At 42.8% G+C, this 24,497-nt stretch overlaps 1 protein-coding gene across 2 annotated transcripts in view; it reads right to left on the reverse strand.

Annotated features, from left to right (window-relative positions):
- The window catches only part of SMG6 (SMG6 nonsense mediated mRNA decay factor), a 3,859,488-nt gene that overhangs the window by 1,852,817 nt on the left and 1,982,174 nt on the right, over window positions 1–24,497 (reverse strand). For both annotated transcript variants that reach the window (XM_044054377.1, XM_044054376.1), the window contains exon 13: window positions 7,490–7,691. In XM_044054377.1, the coding sequence (XP_043910312.1) occupies window positions 7,490–7,691 (202 nt within the window). The remainder of the gene's footprint in view (window positions 1–7,489; window positions 7,692–24,497) is intronic.

Genomic DNA, 24,497 nt, shown 5'->3' on the forward strand with positions numbered 1-24,497 from the left:
GGATAGCTAGAGGCCTGCACTGAGGCAAGTTTAAAAATTCCCAGAGTCTCTTTTTGGACTGTGGGTAGTCCTGGCACTCCCAGCGGAAATGTTCTCTAAGGTATGCAGGGTTTCACCAAAAGAAAAATCTTCTGGAGGAGAAGCATAGGGAATGGAATCCTCTGCATCAGAATCCTCATAGGTAGATGTCCTGGACAGCTAGGTCTAAGGTGAATATTGTTCTACTGTATTTATCAAAACTATCATTGAGCACTACATCTCGTTTGGTTTGTACTTAACCAGGCACATCCAATAATTGGAATGCAACAAAGGTTCCTCACTAAAATAATTCAGGGTGCAAATAACATGTCAAAAACTGGCTATGTATAATGGTTTAATGTTTCTGAGGAAGTCTTTTGTTATATTCAGATGCAAGCGCTCAAACAAGTTCATTACATCTGGTTCACCTAACTTCCTGTGTGGTTTGTTTCCAGTCTTGATTGTGTTTTGTGTAAATAACATATCCCATGCAGATTGTCTCAACATCCTACAGGATGTAGAGGGGAGAACTATGCTTGGCATAAAAGGCATAGTCAGACCACACTATGATGGGCATCCTGCATACCTGCAAAACAAACAGCACCATAATTTCCAATTTTAGAGACTTACACCTTGCCTATGATAGAAAAAGCACCTGCTGGAGAGACAGGTATATATCCCAGAGACTACACCTTCTCTGAAACAGAGCTTCTCCCTAACCCAATTCAAGTGTAAAATGCACAACTGGATGGAGAACAGGAAATTTATTCCTGGTTTGGCACCTGTGTCTCTAATGGACACAGCAGCCTGTAAATGGTTAATCTCCTAGGCCCATGCTTGCAAATGTTTCAGCTCCCAAACTCCTGCTTAGACTTATCATGGGTACCATAACTTATCAGGGATTTGGGATGCATGGCTAGGCTTAAAAAGGCTGCAGTGGTTGTTCGCCTAGTACAAACCTATGAACCTATAAGGAAGAGAGAGAAACAAAAGCAAAAACTGTTTTACAAGTATACAAAAAAGGCAATATACAAGGTAGACAATATGTAGCTGACAGGAGCTAACATCACAAGTGATATTTCCTTTAATTTCCAATATTTATTTGATGTTCCTGGAAAGGAGTGCTGGAAGATTGCTACTGGTGCCAAGAGAGGCAAACACAAGATCTAAGACACAAGGGGGAATACACTGCATTATGGCAAAAAGGGGAAGCTAAAGAACTCGAGATCCTTGTGAGTGATAAATTTACCAGTTCAGCTCTGCACAAAGGCAGATAAACTCAATCATTGAAATGGACAGAGGGGACAATACAGGATCTGATCTCACACATCAAGAAACTTATTAGACTCAACCCTCAACAGTCTGATTTTGTGGAGGCTAGACTCTGTCTACTACACAAGGTAAACTTCATTGAAAGGGTTGTGGCATGTAGCCATGTGGTAGTTATGGCATTTTTTTGAAATGATCAAAGCATTCTCCATGATGACATCATACAGAACCTAAATACTACAAAAATTTACCCCATATAGGGAAAGACGGATAGTAAACTGGCTGAAAGACAAACCCATGCAGTGAAAATGACCAGCAGTGTCCCCCAAGACTTGGTGCTGGGGCCTCTTCTTTTTGGCATTTGCTTATCAGATCTCTAAGCAGAAAGCCAAGACTTCTGTTTACCAAAGGGGGGGGGGGGGTTGTTAAGTTAATAAATAAAATTGCCTTAAAGTAATACTCCCAATAAAACACTTACCACTTCTAATACAATTTCTCATGTAGTTCATAATCATGGGTTCAACCTAAAAGCTAAAAAGTATGAATCCTGCTGCAAAATATATTACCAACACTTTTTCTAGACAAACTCTCCCCTCATCATATTGTATGGACAACAAACCACTATAAAATATAAATTTTGTCAAGGATCTAGGAACGTGGGTTAATAACTTCCTCTCTTTTGACTATCATATAACAAATGTTGCCAGGAAATTCTTCTATTTAGCACAGCTAATTGCCAAAGGAAAATCACAAAGGTTTGAAGAGGTAATTACCCCTTTATAGTCAGCATTGATCAGACCAATTATCTAGTATACTATCCCCTTTTTAAAATAAGAAACATCTTTATTGAATTATCACTTATGACACATGCAATCATATATTTATACAAATGAAAACAAACCATACGGACATATTTTCAGTTGCAAACATTATACATCACCTATAATATTCTATGCAGTCATTGTCAGTCAAATATTGAAAAAGCTTATTCAATTCCTGCCTTCCCTTAAACCTCATTCCTCCTCTAAAACATTATGCTGCATGTATTGCTCCCACAATTTCCATTTTTTGTATATAATTTGCTCCTAAATTTTCTAAACAGCCCACGTCCAAGTCTTTTATCTCGGTTACTATATTAAATACTTCTAATAAGGTTGGTTTAGACTTTGGTTTCCATTTTATAGTAACTGCTTTTTTTGGCAGCCAACAGAATTAAGCTCACCAGGGCCTTACTATGTCTAGGCAATTCCACTTCTGTACCACAACTCAAAAAAATAATTTCCTTAGTACACCAGTTTGCTCGCCAAGTATTTGTGACAGAGTATTCAGCAGGGAATTTTTACAGTTGTCAACTCATAACACTCCCAAAACTTGTGTTCCCCATTACCTCTTTCTTCCCCATCACACCTCCAACATTTGCAATCTACCCGAGGAAAAAACTGTTGGAGTCTTCTCGGGGTATAAAAATACCTATGCAAACACTTCCAAGCAAAGATCCTAAACCTTCTAGACTCTACTGCATATTTGGGAGGCATACATATTATCCTCTCATTGTCCTTTGTGAATTGCTTATAAATTGCTTATCCAATCTCTCTTCCCAATCCTTTATAACTTCATCTGATTGATCATTGTAGTTATCATGCAATATTTTATATGGCTTACTAATTATCCCTTTTTAACAGCTGCTTCTGTTGTAGATTTTACTAAAAACTGTACTAGTGCTGGTTTTTCACTCAGTAACCCCCTTTTCCATTCTCATTGCTTATACTCCGATATCAATTCTTGTTAGAGAAAAGCAATCTCTACCATGCAGTCCAACTGAATTCTTGGCCTCTTCACATTCTATTATCTTTCCCTCTGTAATTATTTGCTCCCAATACCTTGGCTCTTTCGCCAGTTTTCTCCAGTAAATTCCTGTTCCCTCTTGCCTATTCTCTTCACCCCAACTGCACTCATCCCTATCGGAAGAATCTCCTTTTTCCAGTTGCATGTTGGCTTAGTTCTTAGAATACTTTATGCTACTTTCTGAACATAATGTTCTGTATAGAAATTATTGTCCTCCTTAAGGATCTGCATCCAAAATCCCAGTCTCTATCTCTTGACCTTCCTGCCATTTCATCATCAACCCTTTCCATTTTGAGCTATAGCTTTCTGCCTGTGCTATGTATAGGAGTCTTAACTATGCAGCTCTGAAACACCCCTTCAAATCAGGTAATCCCAAACCACCTTGTTCTATTGGAAGGATCAATTTAACCCACTTGACTCTTGCCTTCTTCCCCTCCCAGATAAAAATCTTTCGACTCTTTATTGATTACTATCCACCACAACTCCTCTGGTTGATAAAAATATGCCTGACCTGTGTATAAAACAAAAGGGACTAAAAACACTTTCACTGCTTGTATCTTGCTATCCATATCTATAAAACAGAACTTCTAATTTCTCAGTTATTGTACTATCTTTTTAGTTTTTTTCCCCACATATCATTAGCTGCCATAACAGAATCATTTTTAATTCATATTCCTCTAAGTATTTCTTTTTATTATGTCCCCATAAGTATGGACATTGCTGAACCAATTTGTGTGCAGGTACATAGTTTACAGTTATTGCCTTAGTTTTACCTTCATTAATTTTATATCCCAATAAAGACTTAAATCTGTCTCAGAATGTTCCACAACACTGACATGTCCTTTTCTGGTTTTTATGAGGTACAAAATGTCATCATCTGAAAATAAAGCCAACTTTTCTTGATTACCATACCAATTATATCCTTGAATTTCTGAGTCCCTTATTTTCTTTGCTAATGGTTCTAAACAGAATGCAAATAAACACATGGGAAAGAGGGCACCCCTGCCTGGTTTTTCTGCTCAAACAGAACTTATCAGAGAGAAACCCCTCATTTTAATTTTCACCTCCAATACCTTATTATTTTATCAGGGAATGTGAATGCTTCCATTGCCCTAAATATCCCCCTTGAGATTAATTTCAATAAACTTATCAAACAATTAGAAAGACCCCAAAGGTCCCTAACCAAAAAGATCGGAAGCTTAAAGTCCCTGAACTACAGAGAGATGCGGGATGCTCTATCACTCTACTCAGTGTCTTATGGACTTTTGAGGCGAGATCGCTGTCTCAATTACCATGCCATTAGAGACCTAGTTGTGCTGGAATTCCTGTATCTCTAAGTTCAATATCTCCTCCAATACTAGAAACTGGGACCTAAATTTTCAACAGCAGAAAAATAAAACACAGTGGAGGAACAGGTTTATAAATACATCTCACAAACCACTGGAATAAACTTCCCTGAATGTTAAGCAGTGCAACTCATTATTTTCCTTTAAATATAATCTACACAACTGGATAGGTAGCCACAAAATTTACTCTAGGACAGACTGGTAAGGTCCTCCTGTAGAAAGGAGGTCCAGCATGAGAGAGGGTACTGGCAGGGCATGAATGGCCTTAATACCTAGCAGCCATGGAACTCTTATGCAAAAGTTCTCTGTTAGGGGGTCAGTAAAGCACTCCTGGTTTTCACTTCTGCACAGGAACAAACACAGAATGCACTACTGCGTAAGTCTTGACTAGCCGACCAAAACTGGTCTAAACTAGATCAGACCTTAATGAAGCATATTACAGCATCTATTCAGTACTTGACACTTCTCATACCTCCTTCACAGCATCCCTAACCCTCACCCTAGGATCTATCCCCAATCCATCTACTCCTCCGAAACTCGTGGATTTTATTCTCTGTACAATCAGCTGAAAGTCTGTCTCAAGCAATTTATTCAATTAATACAGCTCCTTTTTAACCATTAACCTGCCTGAATATGTATATATACATATATATATATATATATATATATATATATATATTTTTACAAATGTGTGTATACCATGAGTTTTTATTGCTGTATTTATTTTTCACATATGGGTTGAGCCTGAAATAGGTCCATATGGATCAGTGCTCTACCCCAGTAACATATTTAAATAAACAAACTATGCAATGTCTGGAAGCCAACCCTCCTACCTACTTTGAAAAACATCAAATCGATGAAACCAGATACTACAACTTTTAATTCACAGACAGTATTATGACTTTTTTTGCCCCAATGTTTTCTGTCATGGGCCACTGCTGATGGTAAGAGGGAGCTTAATTATTACCACTAAATGTTGCTACACCCTGCTCGGAAGACGGGATTCTACAGTCATACTCCTCACCAAAAAAAATAAGCTTAGAAAAATTAAACATTTCAATTGAAACTGCCTCCGGATAACAGTCGGCATTAGCATCACCCCCACCCCTTTTCCCATTTTGTAAATAAAGTCAGGGTGTACAGCCAATGTTGAAAATGTCAGGTGCCTAGTCCTGCCACTATCTTTCTTCTATATCCCACACACACACACACACACACACACACACACACACACACACACACACACACACACACACTCTCACCTACAGCAAGTTTACAGTGGCCCATCCAGCAGGGAACTTAAAAAAAAAAAATAAATAAAAAAGAATTCACCAGAGCACATCCCTGCCATCAACTGAAAATATAACCTAGGAACATGCACATATGGTTTCCTTAAGACAACATATAAATGGGCAATATTACTGGAAGGCAAACAAGACAAACCCTAGTAGACTGGATGAATGAACTTTGCTTAAGTGGATTGTTCAGTCTATTGACCTCAACTACTCCCCTTGGCTGAGCTGCTGCCCTAAGTTAAAAAAAAATGATCAGTACAGAAAATAAAAATAACTTTAACATGAAGGGAAAAAAAAGAGAGAGAGAGAACTGTCTGCCCTTGATCTCGCCAACTGGCACCTAGGGCAGGAGTGCCATCAGTTCCACCTTTCTTACTGCAGCCCCTCACTTTCTATGGCTGTGACCATATACTTCAACAAGGAAAGAGAAGCTCTAAAGTAAACTATGTCACAGATTAATTCCAGAACAGTGACAGTGTTGAAAAATATAACAATATGACGTTCACATTACTGTATACGTACATAATAGTTGATACATACATAATTAATCAATCAGTCTGAATACATCACTTCATATGTTCTGAACCAATTTGAAAACTTTTACGTTGCAAACTATGTAAATGATACATAAAAATGTCTGAAACTTTTTTTTTTTAAATAATGGTGACATGACATCACAAGGTCGTGGTCAATACTGGCACCAAGTGCAGCAAGACCAATAAAGATAATGTAACTTCTGAAATACATGCAAAGGATAATATGTCTTTAATACTTGTTAACTCGTATCACATGGACACTGCTACGGCAAATGTAACACTTCGTGGGTAGCATCACTCCAGCTTACATCTGACTAGGATAGCATCACTCCAGCTTACATCTGACTATCAACCCACTAACACATTTTGTAACATTTCCACATGAAAAACAGTATATATCTGCAGCTAAAAAATACCCTATAAAAGGAATTGCTAAGCCTAGCTGGGGATGGATAAAACCACACAAACATAAAAAGGAACCTGAAAGGGTGCTCATGCATTGACTAATGTCTAAACAGGATCCTCAGTCCAAAAATGAGAAAAACACATAACTGATTCCAAAAACAAAAAATTAAAATCTAGTACTAGGAATGTAAGATAACCACTTTTCACATAAAAGAAAAGTTAAAACGAGAATGTTAAAAAAATACTTAGTACTTTTTTTTCAAACTTAAACTTCATGCCCATCTACACATATTGCAGCCTTCTCCCTAGCCACCTATTTATCACTTTCATGCATGAAAAAGGAGGGAAAAAGGTATCTGGCTGCATGCCTAGCATGGAGTTTTGTGGCTAGGGTATGGGGTGGAGTGCTTTAAATATGATGCAAACCATTTGTAGCAGACAGCAAGTGCTGGCAGCACAGGCTGCACAATTTAAGCAAGTGAGAAATGCTGTTTTTTATACAGCCTGCCAGGGACAGTGTGTTTCTCTCTCTCACACACACACACACACACACACACACACACACACACACACACACACAGGAAGTCTACAGATTTCCATGATAGAAAGCTATATGCCCATGGCTAAAAGGTCAATATTTTCCCTTAACACCCTGCTCGATGACTTAATCCTCTTATATTAATGCAGATAACTTCCCAAGAATAATGTTTGGAGAATTGCAGGGAGGGGGGGGGGGGGGGAATGACAGAAAAATGTAAAATGCTCCATTTCTGACCTTATCCGAAGTTTTCTCCACGTAGCAAGGGTCCTGAGGGGCAGCCAACAATGGGACAAAGCCTGAGAGGAGCCGGTCCTCTTCCAGGATAAGGAGGGTGAGATCATCATCAGGGTCTTTGTACAGCGGTACTTCACTCTGATTCACAGCAGTCAGACTGTTACAAAACTCTGCCAGTGTTGCCCAGACATCTACAGAAATTCTGCAAGGAAAAAAAGCTCATTAATTTTAACATTGCTGCTTACTCCCCCAGCTTGTAATAAGTTTCAGATGTTTTCGACAGAAAAACAAGACACTGTGGCACTAATTCTGCCCTCCCATTCAATCCCTCAGAATTTCCTGGCTATAAAATGCAAAAAAAAAGTTACTAATATGGACATTGGGTACTTTCACATGGACTGATTTGCAAAAAAAAAAAAGGCTAATCAGGCCTTAAAGAAATGAAATGGAAAAAAAAAACACTCAGTGCACTCAAATTATTAAAACAGACACAAAAGGCACTTCTCTGATATATACACATAAAGCCATGACATATCCTTGACAGTCTGCATGCTTTCCCTTTGAGAGGAGAGGTAGAAAAGGGTATCCAAGTAAAATTACTCAACAGTGTGTTTGGGTAAAGATCACAGTACTAGTCAAAACCCTCAGGGACTCTTGTGGGTCACAAGTTCCTGCAAGAGAACTCTGCATATTTACAATCCAGCAATGGTACTGCAAAACTGAGCAATCCAGAAATATCTCTGTCATAGGCACTGATAGCAGATACAAGGGGGGAAAAAGATAACAGTAGGCATTGATAGCAGATACAAGGGGGGAAATAGACAACAGCAGACTTGCACAGGAGGGCGTTGAATGAAAAAAAAAAAACAGATGCTGAGCAAAAGGGAATACATTCTTCCAAACCATAAAAACTTACAAACAAGATCTGACTCCATCCATCCATCTACAACCCCTTTTCCCATTACTGCACATGGGATTGGAGTGTCACTTCAACATTGACAATCATCTAGAGCCAAGGTTCACATTGCCAGGTGGCTAGCCCTGCAACTGTTGTTCTTTCATAAAACTTACTCACATAACCACACACACCTATGGCCAATTTAGGGTTTCCAACCCACCTACTGCAAGTCTCTGTAATGTGGAAGGAAACCAAAGCACTTGGAGAAAACCCACGTGAACATGAGGAGGACATGCAGACTCTACACAGAAGCCACCCCAGCCGAGAACTGAAATGGAGAAAGTATAGCTGTATAAGAACTTACCATAACAATAGATGTCCTATTGACCACTGCTGCAGTATTCTTAACAGATGGTTTGTAGTTTGCTGATGTCCAGCTGGGGTACCAAAGCTTTACCTACCTAGGACGCATGTCCAGATGACAACATCAGCTCGTAGGTATCAAGGTATAAAGTCAAATGTACAAACGAGATCCTCAGACTATCTTGCTGTCAGCCTGAACACAAGTGACTGCACCTGACAGACTGTAATTGATTGCTCGCTCAGTATCCTAGCTTTGCTTAATGGATCATATAAATGCCCCATTGGGGGATCCTTCCTTCCAAAATTTTGACTGTGTTTTGCTGATTGTTGTTAGATGTCCACTAGGAGGAGTAAGTGTGAGTGCAGAAGACAAATTCCATACAATGACTTTCACACTAAGTGCCTGTTCTGCTAGGATCTCCTTCCACATTCCCCCTTGGAAGAAGTCTTCTTTGGAGAAACCTTACAAAGCATGATATAACATTTTGAATGGCAATCCAGACAGGTGTCTGAGGTGCAAAAGAGATATAACAACTTATTAGAGATGGGCACCTCTCCTCCTCCCTCCTCCAGTTCCCCCAGTGCTAGATGCTCAACTGGACACCTTTCAGGCTAATTCTTTGCCACCACATTCTCAGCTTCCTGCTCCAAAAAAAGGCAGACATGTTTATACAAAGTTCCTGATGAACTTAAGTACCTTTACAAATACCCTGTGGCAGACCCAGCTGCAGTTTCTCTGGCCTCAGAAAAACCTAAGTTGCTTCCTGGCACTATGACAAGGGCAGTCAAGCAATGGACAGGTGGGATAAGAAGTGTATACTTCCTCCATGCTAGATTTCAAGAGCTATATACTATCAATGACTCAGGACATCTGTTTATATCCAGGCGTTAGAGCCTGATGAAAGGCAAGTGATTTTTTGAAAATAGAAAAGCAAATCATAACTAAAAAACAACAAATGATCAAATATTAACAGTGACTTGCACCTAAACATGGTGATGGATCATACTGAATTTACAATGCTGAAGAATTAAAAATGAGCTCAAAATACAATTGTTATTTAGACGTTCATTATAAAAGAAACAAATAAGAGATCGTCTTTGGAAGTTTTGTGAATGGCAGAAGATATGTAGAGAAGGGAAGTGGTTTGTTATGTTCAAACCTACAACTCCAAGCTGCGAAGCTTTTCTCTGACATGCAGGTCAACAATACAGAAAAAACCCAAGCCAATGAGGTACTATGTTTTCTGGCTCTTTCACGTTTTTTTTTTTTTTTCTGAGTGCTAAAACTGCTTAATTTTACCTACTTGTCTTAGGCTAGCTCAACCAAAGCAAGTCAGAGTTTAAGAAGTACATTTCATGATGCTATCCTGAAGTGCTGAATTCATCATACCACCACCAAACACCCCCCCTCCCCCCACAACTTTAAACTGATTGCAGGTTCAAATGAATGTAACAAATCAGTTGGAGTTCCAGTTCAATGAACTGTTAGTTTGTTGCAGCAAGCCATGCTGCCCCTCCTTTTCTTATATACAGTACTAACTTCACAGTCACTCAACAATGGGGAAAAACAGAAAAGCTCATGAACTGCTGTTGATGTGTAAACAGAAAGTGTACCTGCAGCAATGTCCTATATAATAGTAAATGTTCATCATGTTTCACTGTTGCAGTCATTACAATTGGGTTATCCTGCTGGCAGGCTACCCGCAATCGGCCTGAGTTCCAAAGTCTAGGTCCGGCGTCGGTTGCTGTCGCCTCCTCCCTGACGTCAGTGCGCCAGGGGTATAAAAGATGCAGCCAACGCCATTTTCTTCAGTCTTTTTTGCCGCACAGTGCCCGAAGCAAAAGCAGTTCGCAAGTGCCAGTCGGCCGACTCCTGAGATTTTCAATTTCGAATTTCAGATCCGAAGTCTTCATTAAAGCTAAGTACCCCATTGGGGAAACTTTTTTCTTGCTCCAGACTGATGTCAGAAAAAGTTAATAATTGTATTTCGTGTGGGAAGCAAATACCTCATAAGGATTTTCATTCTTAATGTATTCCTTGCCTAGGCCCTGACCACAACATTGCTAGTTGTCAGTTTTGTGCTAGATTTAACCAAAGCACTATTAAGCGTCGGTACGATTTTGCATTTCATTATTTTGTCAGAAGATTTAACTATATAATGCCGTTGGGGCAACCGACTACTGGAGTTTATAAAAAGCGCAAAGAAAAGGACAGGCACCCGAGGTCCAAAACCGACGACGAGGCTTCCGCTAGGCCTGTCACCGGTTCTCAGTGAGGCGCTTTTGTAGCCCCTGACTCCCGCTACCTCAGAGCCACAGGCTGCTTCAGACTCCCACGTGGAGCCGACTAGGCCGCTGGAAACTCAAGGTATTGGACACTCGGAAACTATTCCCTCAGATGGGTCCGGAGCCGCTGAGCAGGCATCGGCTTCTGAGGGTGTTTTCAGGCCAACACAGTTATATGTAAAACCAACTTCAGCTTCAAAGGCAAAGACTAAAGCAGCTCTAAAGACAAAGAAACAAGTACAGCATTCTCCTGGACAGGCCTCCATGCCTAAAAAACAGATGCTTAAAATGGTCGAAGACCTAATTACTTTGATCAGGGGTTCCCATCCCCCTCCTGATAACAGGCCTCGCAAGAGATAGAATATGCATTGTCAGATCAGGTTTCCATTTCCTCTGATTCCTCTTCTGAATAGGAATATTCTCTTCCTCTCTATGAGGATTCTGATGCTGAAGAATCTATTCCTTCAGCCTCTCCTCCTGAGGATTATTCTTTTGGGGAAACCCTGCATACTGTGAGGGAGCATTTCCACTGGGAGAGCCAAGATTACTCAGAATCCAAGAAAAGGCTCAGAGACTTCCTTTTATTACCTCACCACAGGCCCCTTGCTATTCCACCTCTTACAGACATTGTAGATGATGTATTCTCAGAGTCCGGACTGTCTCCTGACTCTTTGCCACCACCTCCTGTTAAACCAGACAGATACTACAGGGTTCCTGATTCACATAAATTTCTTTATAAAAACCCTGCTGCAGACCCAGAAACAATCTCTCAGGGTCCCAAAGGGGTCTAGGCTTCCACTGCAAAAAACCCTATAACCTCTGATAGGAATTCAAGGGCCCTCGACAGATGGGGGAAAAGATTTATACTTCTGCTACTTTGGCTGTAAGAGCTTTAAATTGCAAATTTCATATGCTTAAATATCAGCAATATCTAATGTCACTGCTTAAACAGAAAATGTTGACAAATTCTGAATGTGCATAAAACAAAGAAATGCAGGATTTATTGCATGCAGCTGAACAAGTAGGAAAGCATACTTTGCAATGTGGTTTTGATTCTCTAGAGGCCTCTTGCTGTTACAGGTTCTGTCATTAGGAGACATGCTTGGTTAAAAGAACAGAATCTGCCCGATCATGTTAAAGCAAAATTATTAGATGCTCCATTACAACATACCACCTTGTTTGGTGTTAAAGCAGAAGAGGTGTTGAAGAAAATGGAGGACAAAGCTAAATCTATGCAAACAGTCAAGGATTTCTAACAGGTACAGCCTCCCAGATTTAGCATGAACTGGCCTGCAAAGAATTGGTCCTTTCCACTGTCAGACAGGCCACAAAGAGGCAGATACAGATGCCCCAGAGGCAGATCACAGCCCCAAGGCTCATACAGGCCTAAGCAATGGGGTGCTTCTACCTCCAAAAGCGGAGAAGGAAAATCACAGCCATACAGGAAACAGTCTCAATGACTTTCCCCTGCCAGCACCAAGCACTTATCTTCTGGCAGCTCCTTTGGGGGGAAAACTAGCACTTTTTGCACAAAATTGGCACATGATCACCCAGGACAAATGGGTCTTAAATATCGTATCCCAGGGCTACAGGTTCCACTTTCACACCCTGCCAAGGCCAAACGGTATGCCAGACCTGCCAAAAAATCAATGGGCAGAGGCAGAAAAACAAGTTTCATCCCTCATGGACATGAGAGGGATTCAGCAAGTACCACAGCAAGAGCAGGGACTAGGACTTTACTCAAGGCTATTCTTGGTGCCCAGAAAGGACAAAACCTGGAGGCCAATACTGGACCTGTCTATCCCGAACACATTCCTGGATATTCCAAAATTCAAAATGTTAACTCTGCAGCAGCTTCTGCCCATGCTGGGCAAGAAGGCTTGGTTTGTGACTTTAGACCTAAAAGAGGCATACCTGCATGTCCCAATCAGACTATCATGCAGAAGATACCTCAGATTTATAGCTGGCTCAATGCATTACCAATTCTCTGCATTGCCTTTTGGCTTATCTACTGCGCCCAAGGTCTTCACAAAATGCCTGGCACCAGTAATTACTTTTTGCAAACAAAGAGGAATTCAAATATATCCTTACTTGGACGACTGCCTTATTCAAGCAGAGAACAAGGACACTCTACTGCAGCATCTGGCATTTGTAAAAACATTACTAACAGGCATAGGGTACACAGTAAACGAAAAGAAATCAAAACTCGTACCCCCTCAAGAGACAATATTCCTGGGTGCAAGCTTAAATGCACTGCCCAGATGGCTTATCTCATGCCAGACACAAACAGACAACTGACTACTTATTTCAAAATGTTGGCAACAAAGACCCAGTTATCTGCAAGAAAAATTCTGCAGGTTTTGGGCTTCATGGCATCCTGCATTCTGCTAATTCCATATGCAAGACTGCATATGAGGAAACTTCAATTGTATCTAAAAAGTGTTTGAACTCAACATTGCCACAGCCTGGAAACAATAATTACCCTCATTCCCTGCCTGCAACAGGAGTTTTTATGGTGGGCAAAAGCCTGTCACCACAACACGGGACAGCCATTCAACTTACCTACAGCCAGGCAGACATTGACAACAGATGCATCAGATTATGCCTGGGGGGCCCATATGGCAGGAAGATGTATTCAGGGCACATGGTCCGCAAGTCAAATGCATCTACATAGCAATCAAAAAGAGATGCTAGTAGTTCAAAATGCCCTGACAGCCTTCAAGGATCTACTTCATCCAGGACAACTACTGATAAAGACAGACAATACCACAGTCATGTGGCACATAAACAAGCAAGGGGGCACACATTCCTACCCCCTCTGCAGACTAGCCATGAACTTGTGGGACACAGCATTGAATTACCAAGTACATCTGCAAGCACAATTCTTGCCAGGAAGTATAAATAATCTGGCAGATGAACTAAGCAGAAACTTAATTGGATCCACATGTTTTCAGCATGATAAGAAGGAACTGGGGATGCCCGGACATAGACCTATTTACCTCCCCTCACAATTGCCAGAACTGGGGATGCCCGGACATAGACCTATTTACCTCCCCTCACAATTGCCAACTACAAAGATTCTGCACAAGGACTTCTCACAAGCAAGCATGGAAAGAGGATGCTCTATCTTTCAGCTGGAAAAACCTAACAGTATATGCATTTCCTCCTCTGCCTCTCCTCCCCAAGGTACTCCTCAAGGTCAGACAAGAGAAGCCAAAAATTATACCAATTGCCCCAGACTGGCCCCGCCAGCACTGGTACCCAATCCTAAAGAGCTTGTCTCAATGCCCAGCTTGGACATTACCTCAAATTCCTCACTTATTGACCCAACAAGACAGTCAGATCCTGCTCAGCCAACTCAGGACCTTAAACCTAGCAGCATGGCGGATAATGTAGCCATTCAAGACACACCTCTTTCTAAAGCAGTCATGGATGTTATTTTAGAGGCCAGGAGGCCTAGCACCAGAAAATCTTATGCAGAAAAATGGACGAGATTCTGTGCTTGGAACCAGGCACAAGGTATTGACACGATTGTTCCAAATATTCCTCAGGTTTTGCAATACTTAACTGAGATACTGGATAAAGGCCTTTCCTTTTCATCAATTAAAATTCATGCCTCTGCCATTTCAGCTCATTACAATACAGAACCACCTATTTTCTCTCATCCATTACTAAGGCAGTACCTCAGAGGGGCCAAAAACATAAGACCCCCAAGGAGAGCACCAATACCTGCATGGGACCTCAACTATGTCTTGGAAAAACTTACACTGCCTCCGTTTGAGCTAGCCTCTGCAGCTGATATAAAATTCTTATCCTGGAAAACAGCTCTGCTCCTAGCAATAACCTCCACTAGACAAGTCTCAGAGTTACAGGCACTCATGGTTGTGGAACCTTTTATCATTTTCCACCCGGACAGGGTTTCTCTGAGGACAAACCCTACATTTATGCCTAAGGTAGTGACCATTGTGGCCCTTAGCCAAACAATTCACTTGCCTACCTTTTACCCAAACCCACAGAATAAGGGTGAGAGACTTCTGCATTCTTTGGACATTCACAGACAGCTACGCTTCTACTTGGACAGAACCAAAGCTTTCAGAAAGACTGAACAACTTCTAGTAGCATATGCTGCAGGATCACAAGAAAAGCCTATTTCAAAGCAGACTATTGCAAAGTGGACAGGCCACTGCATTCGTTTCTGCTATTCACAGCATGGCAAATCAGTGCCTAAGGGCATTAGGCCACATTCCACCAGAGCAGCAGCCTTCCTCAGAGGAGTACCAACCAAAGACATCTTAGAGGCTGCAACTAGGAGTTCAGTGCATACTTTTACAAAGCACTATCACTTACCTCTCTACTCTAAATCCAGGGCAGGCTTTGCCACTTCAGTTCTGCAGGGCCTGATAGCCTCCCCTAATCCTACTTAGCACCAGCCTCCCAACCATAGCTTTGGGATTCAACCCAATTGTAATGACTGCAACAGTGAAACACGATGAACATAGTACAGTTGTGTACCTACCATAAATGTAGATGTTCGAGTGTATTCACTGTTGCAGTCCAGGTTACCCTCCCACCACCCCCCTTTTCCTTGCTGGGACTTATCTGTACTTCTCTATTCTATACAACTTATGTGGTGTATTTGCTTGTAGATGAAGGAAAAGTTGTTTTTTGGTTATGCATGCTTATTGGCATTAGTGAGCCTACCATTTTAGGGGGACCTAACATCTGGGGCAAGAAAAACTGAAGAAAATGGCGTCGGCTGCATCTTTTATACCCCTGGCGCACTGACGTCAGGGAGGAGGCGACAGCAACCGATGCCGGACCTAGACTTTGGAACTCAGGCCGACTGCGGGTAGCCTGCCAGCAGGATAACCCAATCGTAATGACTGCAACAATGAATACACTCGAACATCTACATTTATGCTAGGTACACAACTGTACTTTAGGGAGTTGAATTATCATGGAATTTAAATTGATGTGTTTATGCCTCATCTAATTTAAAATAAGGGAACACCATGTTCTAACGTAAATGAAAATTTACATTTTATTACTGTTATTTCATACCTATATATCTATTACTACAACAGTATCAAAGGCGTCTGATTTAACTATATACTGACATTTATTTTGTGCATACTTTAGCTGCTGTTTAACATCCGCCTGTTTAAATATCAATTTTGATAGTACTTTGGGATAAAGCACTAAAAAGCAGAATTAAAGCAATTTTGTTGATAACTTTCTAAGGGGTAGTCATGACAAACACTTGAAAAATGTCAAAAAATCACTTTCTTGCAATTTTTGGGTGCATGCATGTGTGTGTGTGTGATATTAAAATCCCTGGTTCATTGAATGGCACAGCAGGAAAATTCACAACTACCACAGTGGTAAGGCCAAGGTTCAATAAGCAACCAAGTACCTAAACGTGAGCCAGGCCATGAATAAGTAACATTATGTGGGCAGAGGGGTGTTCTCACTGTAAGTCTACACTATTGCAGAGATAAGTGGTTAGTTACAACTGATTAACCTGAGATACATGCACAAGATGTCTGATCCCTCAAGCAGGTGTGAGTGACACTAAATGAACACAAATGTGGCTTGCGGAGGGTAAAGCAGCATGAACAAAATGACTATTGGGGGGTAAAGAAACAGAAAAAGGCATATTCCAGTATGATACCCCCAGATCCTGCTTCCTAATTCTTACTCATCTGCAACACAACAAGTTGAGGAATAAATGGGTAGTACAACAGATTCATGGGAAGAAATCCAGATAAATAAAAGTAGAGGGAAACCAAAATTCGCTGGAATTAAAATAAATGGAATCACTTCACTCCATTAATAGTCCCAACTAACTAGGATTCCCGTGTTCTCCACTGCTGCTGCAACCCTAGGGATGATTACATAAGAATAGTTCAGACCCCTCCAAAAGATCTGGCCTATGGTCCCAAAACTTAACACCAGTCTCAAAATGAATCTAAACTTTTTGACTAAAAATGAAACCAAATAAATCAGTTTCTGAGACAACTCAACATAGCAGCAAATATATAAATCCTAGGATTACTGCAGCTGGATTTGTACATGATATGTCTGTTGGAAGTGGACATAAGTATTCAAATCACATTCTTCAACAGCTGGACATCCACTAATGTACACAACAGAATCTTGAGCTATGGCCAAGAAAGTAAGCTCAGCTATAAAAGAAAGCAAATTTTGTACTCGCTTTTATTCCTGTTTGTTGCCCTGTGAGACTAGGCAAGGAAACTAGACCGACACATTTCTTGAGGCAGGCTACAAAACTCAAATTAGAGTAGCAATAGATGAATTAGCAATTAAAATATAAAAGTATTCAATGACATCATGAACACACATTCTTCTATTTCTTACAAAAAGATATCAAAATGTAACTACATACAATTAATATGATCTATTTCTTCTAAAAATATTTTATAAAGATGACCTAGTAAAAAAAAGTACAGTGGGTTACCAGTCAAACATGTACAAATCATGAGGAGAGAGGAAACCGATCATGCAGCAATACTACCATTCATATATAAAAATAGTGTATGTACTCACCACAATGTTCCATCTGAGTTGTTGCTCTTCATTGTCTTCAACCTGTGGGTTACCGGATCCAACTCGGCCACATATCCAGCATCTGATCTGAGCTCCAAGCTCCTCCCCTACCCATAATGCCTCTGTCTCCTTCTTCCCTTCAGATCGAGTCTGCTGCCTAACCTAGCATCCACACCTGACCCAACACCTTGTCCCATGCTAAATGTCTCTATAAGCCAGAAAGCGAGAGTAAGAGGCACCCCAGTGGTGACCACATCCTCTACGCACCAGACCACCACACAGTCTATGCAAGGCAAGGGGAAGGAGGGAGTGAACGGTTGAAGACAAATGAAGAGCAACAACTCAGATGGAACGTTACAGTGAGTATATAACTTCTTTATCTGAAGTTGTTGTCTTCATTTGGTCTTCAAGATGTGGGACAGAGTCCCCAGCTACTAAACACCTGGGAGGCCCTCATGAAAGGATATTCTGGAGCATGGCGGAGCCAAAGGATGCCCAACTTATAATGCAAGATGACGGTATGTGATGAAGCCCAAGTAGCCTCAGAGCAGATGTCATCTAACAAAACTATGGACTAAAAGGCTGCTGAAGTAGCCATAGATCTAGTGGAATGTGCCTTCACATGACCTGGAAGGGATAAACCCCTAGCAGAACACGCCAATGTAATACACTGGGAAATCCAACAGGCAATGGTGACATTCCATACTGGTTTTCCCCAAAAAGGGTTTAGAGTAGGAAATGAAGAGTTGGTCAGCCTTACGAAAGGATTTAGTCCTGTGCAGGTAAAAAAGTAACTGTCTGTGCACATCCAACAAATGCAATTTGTATTCTCCCTTATTTTGAAAATTTGGGAAAAAGACCAGGAGATTAATCAGCTGATTATTGTTGGACTCCGAAGATACCTTTGGAAGAAAGGATGGATTAGTATGCAAGGATACCCTATCCTTATGAAAAATCATATAAGGAGGCTTGACCAACAAAGCCTGAAGCTCTGAAACCCTCTTGTCAGAAGTTATAGCAAGCAAGAAGGCCATCTTGCAGGACAAAAACTGCAGGTCCACAGAAGCTACAGGCTCAAAGGGGGACAAAACTAGAGCGTGCAGAACTAACTTAAGATCCCACAGCAGCGTAGGATCCTTCACTGAGGGCCAAAGAAGAAAGGTGCCTTTTAAGAAGGCTTTGCAAAGCTTAGAAGATGCTAAGGAAGCCATGTTATCACCTACATGAAAATTAGAAATTGCTGCTAACTGGGCCTTGACAATAGAAGAACTGGCACCTTGCTGAAAGATCCCTGACAAAAATTCTAAAACTGCAGAAACTGGAGCAGTGAAAGGATCTATGGCATGCTGTGAAGCCCAGATTGAAAAACGTCTCCATTTGCTCCAGTACACCCTTCTGGTGGAAGATTTATGAGCCGCCACCAGCATCCTTTTGACAGGTGAAGATGAGCCAGGAATCCTGACTATCATGGGAAATGGAGCAGCCAAGCAGTGAGTTTCAGACTGTCCAGGTCTGGATGGGGAATCCCTGAACGATGAGAAATAAGATCCAGAACTGGATCCAATGTCCATGGTGGAGCCACCAGATGAGACCACAGACAGGAGAACCAGACTTGGCGAGGCCAGAATGGGGCAATGAGGATAACTAAGCTCCCCAGCCTACAAGCTTTCTGAAGGAATTTTGGTATTAAGGGAAGAGGAGGATAAGCATACAGAAGGCTGGGGGGCCAAGCATGAAATTAGAGCGTCTATGGGGGCATCCCCTGGTAGGGGGTTCGGAGTGAAAAACTCGTTACATTTCACATTGCAAGGAGAGGCAAAGAGATCACAGCAAGGCTGACCCCACTTGAGAAGGATCTGTTTCACTACTGAAGGATTCAGAGACCACTCAAGGCATCAGAACAGACCCGCTGAGCCTGTCCACTAGAATGCTGGACCTCCTTGGAATGTATATTGCCATCAGAAAATGGATGATGGAGATCACCCACTCCCACACTCTCATGCCTTTGCGACATAGGGAATAAGACCTGGTTCCTCCCTGGTTGATGATGTACCAGACCACAGACATATTGTCCATCTGGATAGCAATCATCCCTTGGGGAAGATGGGCTTGGTGAGCCTGCAATGCTAGAAGCACTATCCTCATCTCCAGGACACTGATATGCAATCTGGTCTCCTAGGGGGACCACGTGCTTTGGACTGTCCTTCCCGAGCAGTGCCCCCCCACCCTAGCAGAGAGGTGTCTGTGGTCACCGTGGCCAAAGGTGGAAGAAAAGAGCGACCCTGAACAAGCTCCAGAGAATGAATCCACCACAGAAGAGAGTCCCTGTACACCCAAGAGACTCGAATGGGGTGTGATAATGGAAAATCTAACATGGACCACTGAGCCGTGAGGGTTCACTGAAGAACCCGCATGTGAAAACGCACCATGGGCAAAAGACTGATCATGGCTGCCATGGACCTCAATGCCCTTAACATCATTTCCGCTGTCGGTGACTGAGCTTGAAGAATACAAAGGACATGTAGCTTCAGAGACTGTATTCTCTCCAAGGTAAAAAAAGACTTCGGTTTGAATAATGTCCAGTCGAGCCCCAATGAAATCTAAAACTTGAATCAGGGCCAGTGACGACTTGCTGAGATTGATGGTAATGCCCAACCACTGGGCTAACAGAAGAAAGGAATCCCTCACTTGGCAGAGCTAATACCTAGCAGCGAGGTGCCAGTCATACAGGTACAGGGAAGACCTATACCCTGGAGTCTCAGGTGGGCCGCTACCACTGCCATCACTTTGGTGAACACTCTGGGGGCTGTGATGAGACCAAAGGGGAGCGCTCTGAAGTGGAAATGATTGGCTCCCAGTTGGAACAGGAGAAACCTCGGAGACTGCCTGTCCATTTTGATGTAGCAGTACACATTTTGAAGGTCGACTGAGCATCGCTCTCCTGCAGGAAGGGCAGGATAGACTGCAGGGTGACCATATGGAAATTCATCTTGGCCACTGACAAGTTCAAGATGGAGAGATCCAGTCCCTCATCTTCTTTGGCACCAAAAAGAACCTGGAATAAATGCCTAATCCAGACTGGTCTGGCGGGATGGGTTAGATGACTCGCTTTTCTAGCAGTTTTGCAATTTCCAGTGCTGCAACCTCCCTTTGCACGGGTGGAACATCCAGGAGGTGTCTGGGTGGTGGACGTGGCTTGAGAAAGGGGACTAAATAGCCTCTGGATATAATTTGTAACACCCAACGATCTTCCATGATGGAATCCCAGGCCATTGGGTGTAGCAAGAGGCAACCCATTGGGTGTAGCAAGAGGCAACGCTCAACTGCCTCCGGAGATGAGCAGCTGGGCAACCATTCAGGGTTGCAGCATGGGTCTCTCCGAGAAAGACTCGTGAGACCCTTTATTCCTCGGACCCCTTCTGCCTCTAGGGTGGCGTCTATCAAATCCCCCTTTGCCCCTGGGGGAAAGCGAGTCCTGAGTGTTCTGGGAATAGCTCTGAGATTTCCAGAACCACATCTTCGTTGCCCCTCCTTAATTCCTGGAGAAGGTTCTTTGATGGGCCGAAAAGTGGATCCTGAAGGCAGACAGTCTTCCCATCCTTCTCACTCTGAACTAAGGTGTCACATACTGACTTCCCAAAAGGCATATACAAAAAGGGAATAGAGTGAGAGATACAGTGAATAAAACTGAATGCGAGGAAACCAGATGGATCACAGAACTAACAGCACATAGGTTTCCTGGCCTCAATGAGGTTATCCCAATAAAAACTGCCTTAAAGAAAAGGTGGATGCAATACTGATTAATGATTGGTTGAAAGGTGTTTTAAATATCCTTTTATGTTTGGCAAAGAAATATCTGAAGAAGGGTAACAACCCAAAAGTGCTTACTGTTGGAATTTAATTGTTTTTGTATTTTCACGTATTTATGGTTCGTTCTGGTGCTGAACAAATATTTTAATCCATTTGGTGGAAAATGCTTTTTTCTTATGGACTTGTGCTTTTTCGTGGGCAGTTACCTTTGGTGAGGTTTCCAAGTTTTTTGATTTATCTTAAGACTTCCCAAAAAGGGTGGAACTGCCATATGGGGCATTCATAAAAAATGTGTTAAAGGGTTCCGAAAATGTACTGAGCCTGAGTCAGGCTTGGCTCCTGATGGCAAATGCCTGTACCGGCAGCTCTAGTGGTGTCCTCAGTTGCATGGGAGAGGAGACACATAGAGGTGTTAGTGATAGATGTCAGGGTGGTCATTCGAGAGAACACTTTCTTGTCCTCTGCCGTCATGGATCCAGGGATAGACTCAGCAATTTCCTTGACTAGGTCTCGCTACAGCCTAATCACGTGTGCCAAATAATTCATTGCATGCAAAGAAAATGTCGCTGAAGCATACACCCACTTCCCAAAATGGTCCATTATCCTGGGCTCTCGGTCAGGAGGATGAACCATAGAGCTATCCTGAGCGAGCTCCTTCTTAGTGGCAGCTGCCACCACTATAGCATCAACCGGGGATCCCTTGATCCAATGGGTCCTGTCCATAAGGGGCACTCAAAAGTTTGTCTAGGCATTTGGGAATGGGCTCCACCATGTCCAGTTCCTTCCACACCCGAGATGTAATAAGATCCACAAAAGGATCTGTGGGAGGGGATACCCAGGAAATAGAGATACCTGTTCCAAATACCTCCAGAACATCAATTCGTCCAGGTTAGGTTTTTGCATAGACCACCTGCCATGTTGGTGTAGGATTTCCATGATGTTTCCAAAGGAGACATTGCCGGGAGGTGAATGGGGGGAAACTTTCCCTTCCTCCAAATCAGTGTCTTCCATGAGAGACTCCAATGGGGCGTCCAAGTGCCTCCATTTGCAAGTACATTTGTGAGGAACTTCCTCAGTGGGGGTTTCTGAGGTGGTCTCGCCAATGTCTCACTGCTCCCAAGTGGGGAAACCTGGAGCAAAGAGGAGGCAGGCTGTCCTTAAGATGGCAGGATGGCCGGGTCCATGTCAGAAACAGAGGGAGCCAGGGCAGACTTCGAAGACGAGACTGTCAAGGGTATTGACAGGATCGAGAGGACCCTCTCCACCTAGTCGAAGGCCAAAGGGGAACAGACCTCCTGAGATGGGACAATGGAAGGAGCTGTAACCCTCTGACCCAATGGGGGAGCCAAAGCTGAGCCTCCAGGCACCGAGATTCCAAGGGGGAAGCTCTGCCAAAAAACACGGAGCAGACACCATCCTTTGGATTTGGCGCCGAGGCTACGGCTCCAAGAGCTGGATCCAACCTGCTCAAGGCCATGGCCGGCATCGAGGTACAAGGTACCATTGGAGCTGACCCCTCAGTGTTGTGTCTCCTCGGATCCAAGGGCTCTGAAACCGATAAGGATTGGAGAAGGAGTAATGGGGATGAACACAAACTGCATGCCCCCCGGGGTCCAGAGGGAAAGTGGGGCAGACAAAACTCCCATCCGTCTCCGAGTGCAGAAAAACTTCCACCTCATCCTATCCATCTCCACTTCAGAAAGACTGCTGGTGGAGTGGGAAGGAGGAGGCCACTGACACCAGCCTATAGAGGTGGCGAAGGGAAGCCTGTGCTGGCAACCAGGTTCTAAGTCCCTCCGATTCGGGAGAGAATTGAGGGGAACGGGGCTGGGGGGACTCCGTTTTCGGTGCCAACCTTACTTTTGCTGGAGGGACCACTGAGGACAAGCAATACTGGGATTGCATCCTGGCCCTGTCCTTGGACTTAGGGATTTGTCTCCATCCCCGGACATGTTGGCGGGAGGTTGAGTCTCAGAGGCTGGGGCAGAGACAGAAGAAAATGCCAAGACAGAAGAGGCCTTGGCCCCGGTGGTAGGCAGGAAGGAGAGAAAGCCCTTCAAAATTAACTTAATAAGCCCGGGGATTAAACCCAGTACATATGGAACAGGAGGTATTCAAGTGAGCAACCCCAAGATATTCAAACACACAGAGGGTGGCCAGCAGCTGGAGAGAGCATGTAGTCACACACTATACATTTTTGGAAGCTTGGTTTGGGGGTTTCAGTCATACTCCCAACCTTAAGGCCCAACTCGTGCACGCGCGCGCACACACACACACACACACACACACACACACACACACACACACACACACACACAAAAAAAACACGTGCGGATAGAACATGAGAGTTTTTTTTTTAAAACTGACGCAGAGAGCATGACAGGAGGTAGAAATTAGAAAAGGTTTAAGAAAATGAGTGTCAAAAAGGCAGAAAAGGTCACTTACCCTGAAAACTGTAGCCTAGAGCAAGGATCGCATTGCAGACATGAAGCAAGGCAAACGAGATCTGAAGGGAAGGAAGAAGCATTATAGTACAGTTTTGTACCTACCATAAATGTAGATGTTCGAGTGCTAATACAGCTGCAGTCATAACAGATGGGTTATCCTGCCGTCAGGCAGGTCCTCAGTCGGCCAAATTCCAAAGTCTAGGTCCGGCGTCAGTTGTCGTCGCTTCCTCCCTGACGTCAGCCGATGCCATCTTCTTCAGTTTTTCTTGCCCCAGATGTCAGGTGCCCCCAGAAGGAAGGCAAAACATGAACTTATGTAATAATGCAATATAGAATAATCAAAAAACAGTAGTTTGCAAGCAAATACACCATAAAAGTATACCCCAATCAGGTTGTATGTGAAGGTGTTTGTCATAAGGCCTGTCCTAAGAGGGGATGGAGGGAGGGAAACCTGGACTGCAGCTGTATTAGCACTCGAACATCTACATTTATGGTAGGTACAAAACTGTACTATGTTCATCGTGCATACAGCTGCAGTCAAAACAGATGGGTAGAATCCCAAAGCTAAAAAGGGGTGGCAGGCGCTAAGTGGAAGTAGGAGGAGCAATGATACCCTGCAAGACTGCTGTGGCAAAGC

Source organism: Protopterus annectens, chromosome 13.part0 (assembly GCF_019279795.1).
Source record: "Protopterus annectens isolate FY-2018-M chromosome 13.part0, PAN1.0, whole genome shotgun sequence".
Lineage (NCBI taxonomy): Eukaryota > Metazoa > Chordata > Ceratodontiformes > Protopteridae > Protopterus > Protopterus annectens.